The sequence below is a fragment of the Ipomoea triloba genome, chromosome 2, assembly GCF_003576645.1.
Source record: "Ipomoea triloba cultivar NCNSP0323 chromosome 2, ASM357664v1".
NCBI classification, from domain to species: domain Eukaryota; kingdom Viridiplantae; phylum Streptophyta; class Magnoliopsida; order Solanales; family Convolvulaceae; genus Ipomoea; species Ipomoea triloba.
Genome location: NC_044917.1, coordinates 11,957,260 through 11,968,930, shown reverse-complemented (window position 1 = coordinate 11,968,930; position 11,671 = coordinate 11,957,260). Strand labels below are relative to the sequence as shown.

The following is an 11,671-nucleotide window of genomic DNA, read 5'->3' as shown; positions in this document are numbered from 1 at the left end:
GCCGGTGTCTTCCGAGCCTCCTACCACTCGGAAGAAGATGCTATTTTTGAACAGCGAGGTCGTCGAGCAGCAAAAGTGTCTGCTCACTCGCGCCGAAACCGACGAGATCCACGCACTGCTGCGTGGTCGGATCCCATACAAGGTCAGTCGGTCGCTCGGTAACGTAATCGATCGGCATGTCGACGATTGGCTCGGGATCCACCTGGACTCCCTAAAGGTGCCGCTGACCTTCCCCTTTTCTCCTCTCCTTCTCGCTTTTCTGCGGTACTACGAGGTCCTCCCCGGGCATATCATCCCAAATGCCCATCGGATGATCGCGTGCTTTCCTCAGATCTGCGCTCGGCACAAACTAGTGTGCACCATGGAGTTGTTCAACTTCCTCTACGCCATCAGGCCTCTCTCGGCGAAGCACGGCGGGGGTTATCTAATGCTCCAGTCTCGGGGGCACCACTGTACTCTCATCAACGTCCCCGATAGCAACAAGGGGTGGAAGAATCGGATACTCTCGGTCGAGTACAAGTGGAAGCTACCAGTCCCCCAAGTATGGTCCACGCATTTCACCGAGCATAGCTTCCCCAAGCGGACCCGAGCTCTTACTGACGCGGCCACGAAGATTTCCTCGGAGGTGTACGACTACCTCATCTTTCGCACCCCGGAGGGTTACAAGAACGCCAACCTCGAGCCCCACACTACGGCCGCGACGAGAAGTACGAGCCAGTGCCGATCGCCATTCCAACCGCCCAAGGTTCATCGGCCGAGCCGAGTCAAGGTCGACAGGATTACTTTCACCTGACTCTCCTCCAGATCGGTTTTAATTGCCCGATCATCCGAGCTAACCTATCTGTCACTTGTGTAGGTATGGCGCCCGACAAAGCATTCGTCTCCCCGGCCGCCGCCCCTCGCCCCAAAACCAAGGTCGCCCTAGGGGCGAAAAAGGCCGCCGCCAAGCCAGCCGCCGATCCCCCCGTCGTCATCGTTCCAGATCCGGTTCCTACCGACACCTCGTCGGGTGGAGGCACAGCCCCCGATTTTCCGGTCACTCACGGGCCAAGTCGGCGAGGGAAGGAAAAGCGCCAGGAGGTCGAGGTCGAGGAGGTTCTCACCTTAAAGCGCACCGAGCGCTCCTCCAGTACCCGACCTTCCGAGCTTCACGAAGGTCTGCGCGAGAGGGACGCGTTAGCCTCTACCCTCGTCGATCAGATCAGGGACAAGGTGCCCGGCATGGAGACCATCATGGGGTGGTCCTACAACCGTCTCGGCGAGCAGATCACCGAGGATATCCTCCGGGTAAGTTTGTTATCGAGATATTGTCAACCTCCGATTGGACGTAGGTATCTAACCTTCTTCAATCTTTCAGCTCACTCACACGACGATAGACCTCTTCTGTCGGGCTCGGGCCTTGGAAGGTATCCGAGAGAAAGAGGTCGTGCCCCTCCAGAAACAGGTTACCGCGCCCGAAAAGAGGATCCAGGAGCTGGAGAAAGAGCTCGCAGCCGCTGAGGATCGGGCCGAGAAGGCAGGGAAAGCCTAGTCGAGGTCGAGAGCCGAGCTGAGAAGGCGGAGCAGGCCGAGAAGGAGGCCATTGACAAGATGAAAGACGCCAGCAGCCTTGCTCGGTTCATCTGCACCGATGAGGCCATAGCTAGAGAGTTCCTCACCGCCTTCATCAACACGGAGGTCGGAAACCAGCTCACATGGGTCTACGGGCAATGGGCCTTTTCCTCGGGCTGCCGAGCCATACAGGGGCAGGTTCACACGGCCCTGACTGAGGGCCTCGAGGAGACTGATCTCCCCGCAGTGCTGGCTCTGCTCCCCAGCGAAGTGGCCGACCCCGGCCCTAGGCCCTACTCCAAGCCAGGTCCTTCGGAATGAGCGGCCGGTGGGTAAACTATCTGCGACATTTTGAACTGGCGGAGCTCGGCCCGCCCTTGTGCCGAGCATTTCGAACTCCTTTTAAATTAATAAAAATTTCGGTTTTGCTTCACTCAGTGGTCAATTTATCTTAACCTTAAGTTCAAATAATCAGGCACCTTACTTCCGAGATGGGCACCTTGCTCCCATCAGCCTCGAAGGCCATAAGGTCGGCAGACCAACATAACCGGGCACCCTGCTCCCGAGATGGGCACCTTGCTCCCATCGGCCTCGAAGGCCATAAGGTCGGCAGACCAACATAATCGGGCACCTTGCTCCCATCGGCCTCGAAGGCCATCAGGTCGGCAGACCAACATAATCGGGCACCTTGCTCCCGAGATGGGCACCTCGCTCCCATCGACCTCGAAGGCCATAAGGTCAGCAGACCAACATAATCGGGCACCTTGCTCCCGAGATGGGCACCTTGCTCTCATCGGCCTCGAAGGCCATAAGGTCGGCAGACCAACATAATCGGGCACCTTGCTCCCGAGATGGGCACCTTGCTCCTATCGGCCTCGAAGGCCATCAGGTCGGCAGACCAACATAATCGGGCACCTTGCTCCCGAGATGGGCACCTTGCTCCCATCGGCCTCGAAGGCCATAAGGTCAGCAGACCAACATAATCGGGCACCTTACTCCCGAGATGGGCACCTTGCTCCCATCGGCCTCGAAGGCCATAAGGTCAGCAGACCAACATAATCGGGCACCTTACTCCCGAGATGGGCACCTTGCTCCCATCGGCCTCGAAGGCCATAAAGTCGGCAGACCAACATAATCGGGCACCTTGCTCCCGAGATGGGAACCTTGCTCCCATCAGCCTCGAAGGCCATAAGGTCGGCAGACCAACATAATCGGGCACCTTGCTCCCGAGATGGGCACCTTGCTCCCATCGGCCCGTTGACCCTGAGACTAAGGCAAAGACATCTAATAAACTGAGTCGGGACAATGCCGGCCTTTCATTTAAACAACATACACCTATTACATTAAGGGGCTTCTTTTAGCCCGATTACATCACCCACCATCCTATCTAATGGCGGAACAGAACCAGATGCTCCGAATTCCAAATCCGATCCACCGGCTTCCCTGTGGTCGTTTCCAGCTTGTAGGTACCAGGTCGGAATACAACAGAAATGACGTACGGCCCTTCCCACGTCTGTGCGAGCTTTCCGCCCTCATTTGGTCGGCTCGCTCTTCGCTCTCGGAGGACGTAATCCCCCACCTGGAAATATCTCGGCCGAACTCGGAGGTCGCGGGTTTGCTTTACTTTGTTCTGGTATTCAACTATCCTCCGAGCCGCGACCTCTCTCTTTTCCTCCAAGGCGTTCGCCCAGCTTCGATCGGCATCGAACAGCTTTTTCTTTAGCCCATCTAGGATCTTCCGGTTCGCGTTCTCGACCTGTCCATTCCCTTGGGGGTATGCCACAGATGATCTGATGGACTTCGTGCTGACCATAACTAGGAAGTTTTTAAAATATTGACTCTCAAACTGCCTTCCATTATCCGTGATCAGGTGCACGGGGACTCTGAACCGGGCGATCACGTTCCTCCATACAAAGCGCGCGCACTGCTGGGCCGTTATGGTCGCTAAGGGTTCCGCCTCAATCCACTTCGAAAAGTAGTCGATAGCCACGATCACGAACTTTTTCCGACCTGCCAGCATCAGGAACGGACCTATGATGTCCACCCCCCAGCGAGCGAATGGGATCGCAGTGCTGATCGGTTGGTAAAAGGTTGCCGGCCGACCGGGAGTCTTTGCAAATTTCTGACAAGGCTCGCGCGCTCTGACAAGACTTTCGCAGTCCAGTTGGATGGACGGCCAGTAGTATCCCATAACCATGATCCGTCGTGCAAGCGACCTGTCCCCCTGATGTGCCGAGCATAGGCCCGAGTGCAGCTCCTTCATGACAATATCTGCTTCGAACGCGTTCAAGCACCTCATCAATGGGCCCCCATAGGATCGTCGGTATAAACGGTCGTCCACGACCTGGAATCTGGGCGCTCGGAGCCTCACTTTCCGCGCTCGATCCGCTTCTTCAGGCATTTTCCCGTCTTGGAGGTATTCTTTGAGGTCGGTAATCCACGGGTCCTGTTCTGCTCCGACCGGTTCCACCTCAAGGGTGTCGATGCATGGCGCAATTGCTTCCTCGATGTGAGCTATCTTTGATATGTGCTCGGGAGCCTCATGTACCAGTCGCGATAGCATGTCTGCATCCGCGTTGTCCGACCTGGGAATGTGGGTGAGTTCGTGGGCTTCAAATTGTCGCAGGACGGCTAGCACTCGATCTTTATAGACCATCAGCTTGTCTCCGTTGGTGACGAACTCGCCGTTAACCTGCCCAACGACCAGCGCGGAATCCGTTTTAGCTCGGATAGTCTTTGCCCCTAGCTGTCTTGCCCGCTGTAGTCCGGCGATTAGGGCCTCATACTCGGCCTCATTGTTGGTCGGCGAGAAGCGGAGCAAGATTGCATAATAAGCCTTGAAGCCCTCGGGGGTCGTGACGACTATCCCCGCTCCTGCTCCTTTCTTCCTGCTGGATCCGTCGGTACTAACTTCCCACCATTCAGAGGTTTGAGGACTATTCTGGTCTGTTTCAATGTCTCGCGCGGTGCACTCCACCATGAAATCAGCTAGAGCTTGGGCCTTGATGGACGGTCGGGGTTTATACTCCAGAGCGAACTGCGACAACATCATGGCCCACTTAACCAGGCGTCCCGAAGAGGTTGAAGTCCTGAGGATGGCCCCAATCGGCTGATCTGTTAGCACTCAGATATTCCGACCTTGAAAGTAAGGCGTCAGCCGTTTCGCCGCAGTGACTAACGCGAACACCACCTTTTCCAGCCGAGTGTATCAGAATTCCGGTCCCTACAAAGCATGGCTGACATAGTACACCGGTCGCTGTACTCCTTTATGATCAACGCGGCACAGGACCGCACTGACGGCCCGATCCGAAACAGCAAGATATACCTCCAGATCTTCCCCCGGCTCGGGCTTTGACAGAACGATCGGGGATGCCAAATAAGCTTTGAGATCTTCGAAGGCTGCTCGGCTGTCATCATCCCAAGTGAAGCCATTGGACTTTTTCAAGATCTTGAAGAAGGGATGAGCCCGATCCGCTAGCTTGGAGAGGAATCGGCTGAGCGCGGCCAACCGGCCAGTGAGTTGTTGCACTTCCCTAATGCTGTTCGGGGGCTTCATATCCAGGATGGCTAGGATTTTGGCCGGGTTCGGCTCTATTCCACGTCTGGTCATCATATACCCCAAAAACTTCCCAGTCTGCACGGCAAAAGTGCACTTCTTCGGATTCAACCTTAATCGATGTTCGCGCATGATTTGAAAACATGCTCGGAGATGATCTGGATGGTCGGCTCGAACAGTGCTCTTGACGAGCATATCGTCGATGTAGGCTACCATCGACCTTCCCAACAATCCTCTGAACACCAGGTTGATCATCCGTTGGTATATAGCCCCCGCATTCCTTAGTCCGAACGGCATCACTCGGTAACAGTACAATCCATCCGGTGTCACAAATGCTATCTTCTCCTCATCGGCCTCAGACATCATGATCTGATGATATCCCTTAAAAGCATCCACGAAGCTCATGAGTTTCGCTCCGGCCGTCTCGTCGACCATCTAATGAATGCTTGGGAGCGGATACGGGTCGAGGGGGCAGGCGCGGTTGAGGTCGGTGTAGTCGATGCACATCCGCCAAGCTGGGGGTTTGGGCACCAGGACTACGTTCGCGACCCATTCCGGGTACGTGACCTCTCGGATATGACCTGCCGAGAGCAAAGCTTTGATTTCCCCCTTGACGAACTCACGTCGGTCGACGGATAGGTGCCTCTACTTTTGCTTAACAGGCTTAGAGGTCGGGCTAACGGACAACCGGTGGCAGATGACATCTCGGTCGATTCCGGGCATGTCCTCTGGGCCCCAGGCGAAAACGTCGGCGAATTCTCGCAGCACGGCAAGGATCGATCGCCTGAGGTCCGGGTCAAGAGACGTCTTGATTTTGATGCATCGTTCGGGCCGATCTAATTTCAAAGGCACTTTTTCAACGGGCTCGGAGGGCCCAGGCTGCTCATTTTTTTCCTCATCTTTTCGTCGGGCAATGGTGTTCACGCGAGACGTGCTCGCGGCCTGTTTCTCCACTGACCGGACGTAGCACAATCTGGCCGATCGCGGATCTCCCCGGACTGTTCCGACACCTTCTGGGGTCGGGAACTTCATACACAGGTGAGGCATGGAGATGATCGCCTTCATCTGAGTTATCCCCGGGCGTCCCAAGATGACGTTGTGTACGCACGCCAGATTGACAACGATAAACTCCATCTCTACTCTCAAGATTTTCGGATAAACTCCGACCTCCACCGGGAGGACGACCATTCCCTCAGGGTGAACCATATCGCCCGTGAAACCCGACAGCGGTGTTCGGACCGGCGTTAATGCTGATCTCTCGATTTTCAGCTTCTAGAAGGCCTCCAAGTACAGCACATTAACGCTGCTGCCAGTGTCCACCATCACCCTTCAGACCTCCGCTCCGTAGATGTCAACAGTGATAACTAATTCCTCGGCAGATTGATCTCCCCCAAGGGGAAGGTCTCGGTCGGTGAAGGTTATCGGCTCGTCCTTCATCCTCTTCTCGGGTTGGCTGGTGTTGATCGAGCATACGGGCAAATCCCTTGACCAAGCTCGTCGACGGTCTGGATTGTCACCCCCCTCTGGCCCGACGAAGATAACATGGATGATCTGTTTCGATCCGGCAGCAGGGGGGTCATGGTCGGGTTCCGGCCCCTTATCCTTCTTCTCCTTGTCAGATTTCTTGAAATATTTCTTCCACCCTCGGCGTCGGTTCTTTTTCTTCTCGGCAGCAAATTGTGCCAGTTCTCCCGAGCGCAAGAGGTCTTCAATCAACCCTTTGAGGACATGGCACTCGTCAGTTTCGTGCCCCCGGTTCCTGTGATAGGCACAATATTTGTCTTTGTCGGGGCCATCTCTTGCCGGGGCCGGGAGTTAGATCATATGGCAGGACTGAGCATACTCCAAGATCTTCCTGATCGGCCTCGATAAGGGAGTGTAGATCGGATTCCCATCCTGATCCTTCCTTCTGGGATCGGGCTGTCGTCTCACATCTCTCCAACCTTATCCTCCGATCTCCAACAAGCGCTTAGTAGCGTTGGCTTCTTCGGCTACCGCATTGTCGGTCATCCTCTTCAAGGCTTCTTGATATGTGTTCGGCTGATGGAGGACGAGGTCCTGATATAAAGGCCCCGCTCGTAGCGCAGAGAGCAGTAAGTTGACCGCGGTGCGATCGTCTACCGGCTCTATCTCCGCCACGGCGGCCTTCCACCTTTCGCTAAAAAGGGTCAAGGACTCGCCCTCTCGTTGCTTGGCCTTTTCCAAGGAGGTGAAGTGTTTCTTGGCAGCCCGCGAGATTGCGAAACGGTGAATGAATTTCCTTGCTAGCTCGGCGAAATCGGCAATCGATCCTGGTTCGAGAGAGGCGAACCACTCGACCGCCCGACCAGTCAAAGTCGAGTAAAACGCTCGGACATTACCGCATCGGACACCCCCATCATCAACATGTTTCCGTGGTAGGAGTTGATGTGTTCTTCCGGATCAGTTCGCCTAGAGTAATCTTTACTTCCCGGCACACGAAGATCCATAGGGTACGCCTGGTCCATGATGTCCTGAGTGAATGGCGCTCGGAACAGATTGCTTTCCATCCCCCTAGGGCCAGCCTCAGCTTGTTCTTTCTTCCATTTGTTGAACTCTGCCCGTACTTGGTCAAGCACCCCCCGAGCTAAGCCCCGACTAGTCTCAGCATGGCGATCCTTCTTCGGCTTTACGTACGAAGAGCTCGTTTCGCTGGAATGGCTAGTCGTCGAGATACTCATCGATTGAGGTCCTCGAGTAGCGCGTCCACGTGATCGGAGATCGGGGTCGTTGATTCGGTCAAAAGCACTGGTTCGCGTTTGCGATGTCTCCGCCTGTGACACCCCCCTAGGCCGGTCAGACGTACTAAGCCGAGACAATGCCGGCCTCCGAGCCGGTGCCGTGGGCATAATTTCAGACCCACGGGATCGTCGCTCGGATTGGGAACGGTGCAATGCAGGTGGGACGACAGGGATCGTCTCGGCAGTCGTCGCGTCCGGCCTAACAGGCATGGCGGGATACATCGGCTGCATAGGCGGGTAACCAAACGGCTGCGGGTAGAACCTCGGCGAAGTCGGCCACCACTGCATGGTCGGGTCCATTGGGTACGGGTACGACATCGGTCCCCCAGACATAGGATACTGGTATGGGACCGAGCCCCCAGCCATCGGGAAGGGAACCTCTTGGTAAATGGCGTTCACCGCCTCTGGTGGTGGCACCCCAGCCATGTTGTTGGGATCCACTCGAGAACTCAAGTGAGAACGAAGATCATAGTTATCATCGGCTTCTTGGTTGTTGAAGAAATCCATGTTCGGATACATGAAGGACCGGCTGTCGCGAAGTATAGCTTCTAAGTCGCGGTCCCCACGGACGGCGCCAAAATGATACTGTAAAATACGGGCACCAAGGAAAACCGGAAAATACGATCTTTTATTGCCTCAAGGATCCAAACCCGGTTACAAGTCAATAAGTGCTCAAAGGGCTCGGCAGGTCGGCAGTGGGCTTCCCTACTGTCCGAGCTCTCTTTAAGTCTTAGTCTAGAAACAGCCAAAAGATCCTCTCTCCCCTCATAAATGCGCTATTTATAAGGGAGAAAAGTGCAGGTGCCGGACCTCCGGCATGGTGGGAACGTGGCGCACATGCGTCCGCCCCACCCCGCACCCATGCGGGAAAGAGCACGTGTCAGTCGTGGGCATGCCACGTTGTGGACGGGTCGGGGCACTGTTCGGCTCGTGACCTCCGAGCTGACCACAGTCATCCCGACCTTCCGGTCTCCCGACCGTAACCCCTTCCGACCGGATCTGGAGTGTATCCGACCGGTCCTAGAGTATATTTACTATCAGGGTTCATTGCGATCAGCTTGGGCTACAACGAAGATCCCCCTCGCAGCCATGGTTGCCGTTGCAGTACAGGATCCATGGGAGCTGCTAGATTTTGATCCAGCCATCTCCAATGATAAGCTAGCATTTTGTAATATGTAGAGCTTGCCTGAGATTTGATCTCAGCCCGCTCTCAATGAAAGCACCAATGGTGGTAAATATGTTACAAGTGAATACTTGTAAGTGAAGCATCAGTAGTGTTTATGTGTAAGAAAATAGAGTCCCCCCCCCCTACTTACAACAGCAGACCTACTACTTATACACAAGTACAACGACTCTTCTGATTGTAATGGTCTTCATGATGGCTGCCTTGAATGTGGAGTGTAGTGGAGCCATTGGCAATAACTTCTCTCCCCGGCATAACGAGTGGGTATTTAATTCATGCGCCCGTTTGTTGCCTTCGGGTCAGTGCTTGTGGTTCGGGTTGAGTGTTGCTTGCCCAATTGCTCTGTCATTTTCCATGTTTTCCTAAATAATTATAGTGTTTATTTTACATTGTATAATAATTCTATGTATTGGGGATCGGCCACCCGCCTGCAAACAAGAAATGGTGAGGTAACCTTAAATTTGGGGTTCAAACTTGTATATATGGGATTAGTTACCCAACTTCTGTGCTATTAATGTTCTCTGCTTCATAAATTGGGCATATAATTATGCAATAAATTACATCTTTTAAAGGTTAAAAAATATTGTCAAACCTTACATTAGATTCAACAAAACCACAAATAGAACCCATCAAGAATATATATATATATATATAACCATAATATGTCTCAATCCAAGTTATACTCCTGATTTATGTCCGTTCTTTTTTTGTTAATTTTCTTTTATATATTATGCTATAAGAGTTGTATTATACAAGTTTTTTGGAAAAAAATATCCATGTTGTTATAACTTCTGTTATATTTTTTCACTAGTATCTTATCCGTGCGATGCACGGAAACAATTATGATATAGTGAATTAAGGGAGGAATTAGAAAAAAGAAAAAAGAAATAATTTTACAAAACTTGGAAAAACATCCTTATATACAATGTTATTTGATGTGAAATTTTTTAGGTGCTCTCTTTATCGCAAATCAAAATCTAAAACATTTGGGTTGACAACTCGATCTTGAAATAAGTACATGCAATTGCCCGTGCTGAACACGTACTAGTCTTTTCAAAAAGATGTCCACAGAAAGTGATTATTGACTCTGACTCTCGTTAATTGTCATTGCATAAGAGATGATTAGAGGGAATTGTCTTCTTTAAAATTTATAAAGTAATCTCAAGTATGACGGAGTTAATGACATTCCTGGAATTAAGATTTTTTTTACTTTCACTACTTCAAGATAATACATGTGCTTCTAAATCATGATTTCCAAGTTTAGTAATGATCATCCTTGTGTCATTACACAAATCAATTGAGTGATCAATATTTTTTCGTGCATCATTCCATAATAGAAAATAATATAGCAACCGTAATTTGAATATAGAAACTAAGCAACAAAATAAATCTCACATAAAAATTAGAAACCTAGATAATTTACCAAATTAATTTGAATATGTGAATAATCAGGCAACAACTATTTGTTTATTTCCATAATTATTCAAAATATTATAATCTCATTCGTAATATTTATTTTCTTTCAATTAAAAGGTGAGAAAGTAAAAATAGTAGCATAATTATGTTATGGTAATTTATAGATGTTCTAAATTTACCAAAAAAAAAAAAAAAGATGTTCTAAAAAATAGTAAATTGGTTTTAATATTCTAATTGTTTAAGTAATAATGTAATAGTAGTAGTAAAAGAGTTGACAAACGCATGAACAAATGAGATGAAATATAAATTTTACAAAGGAAATTAGAAAGAAAAAGGAATAGAAAAGATAAAAGAATGAAAAAATATAAATGAAAAAAAAATAAAGAGGAAGAAATACAACTAAAAAAAAATGAGAAAGGGCAACTATCATGTATGCGATGGCATCTGGATTACTATTTTAAATGGGTGGTCATAGATCGAATCTAAGTGGTAGAGGCTTATATTCTTTGAACTGAAAATATTTTAGAAAGTATGGAACAGATACTACCTTGTAAAGATTTATAAGTATTTAAAAATTGAGAAAGGGAAGGAGAAAGATGAATCGTAATTTTAAAAAAATTGTAGTATATGTAAATTTATAAATAAGAATGGAAGAATTTTTATTTTTTTTTTAAAACTCAAGACTTATTACTCAAGCACTATGTTTTATTTATAACATCTGATAATAAACTCAAACAAGAGCATGTTTTAAGCTTGTAAGTTTTCACCAAATTGAACTTAACTTACAAATAGTTTAAAATATAAGCATTTATCTATAGAATAAGCGTCCAACTAAAGTCATAATCTATCTACAATCTACATCTATCTACGATCTTAATAAGAGCCAATAAAGTTAGGGTTCTAACGAGAAGAAAAAAATGTTGGTGTAATTATTTACTTAAACGAAAGATTCTTATTATTTTGATTTTAGTAACTTTTAACTTTAATAACAGAATATTCCGTTAACTTTTAACTTACCCATTAATTTCTATAAGAAATGTCTTAGGTTCGAATCACATCCCAATCAGAGTTAGTATAATTTCATTAGTTATATTGTCTTTATTTTTTATAATGCAAAAATTCATTACCTTCAAATTCATTAATTAATTATATTCACTATATTATTCATTGTTTTCGTTTTACACTATCTTGTACAGAGTAATTAAA

The 11,671-nt window shown here is 49.5% G+C and overlaps 1 protein-coding gene across 1 annotated transcript; it reads right to left on the bottom strand.

The window, feature by feature from the left end:
• Positions 1–2,938: 2,938 nt before the first annotated feature.
• On the bottom strand, positions 2,939–4,603 carry LOC116010757. The gene has a single exon (XM_031250269.1). The coding sequence runs from the start codon at positions 4,601–4,603 to the stop codon at positions 2,939–2,941; it is 1,665 nt and encodes a 554-aa protein (XP_031106129.1).
• Positions 4,604–11,671: the final 7,068 nt, after the last annotated feature.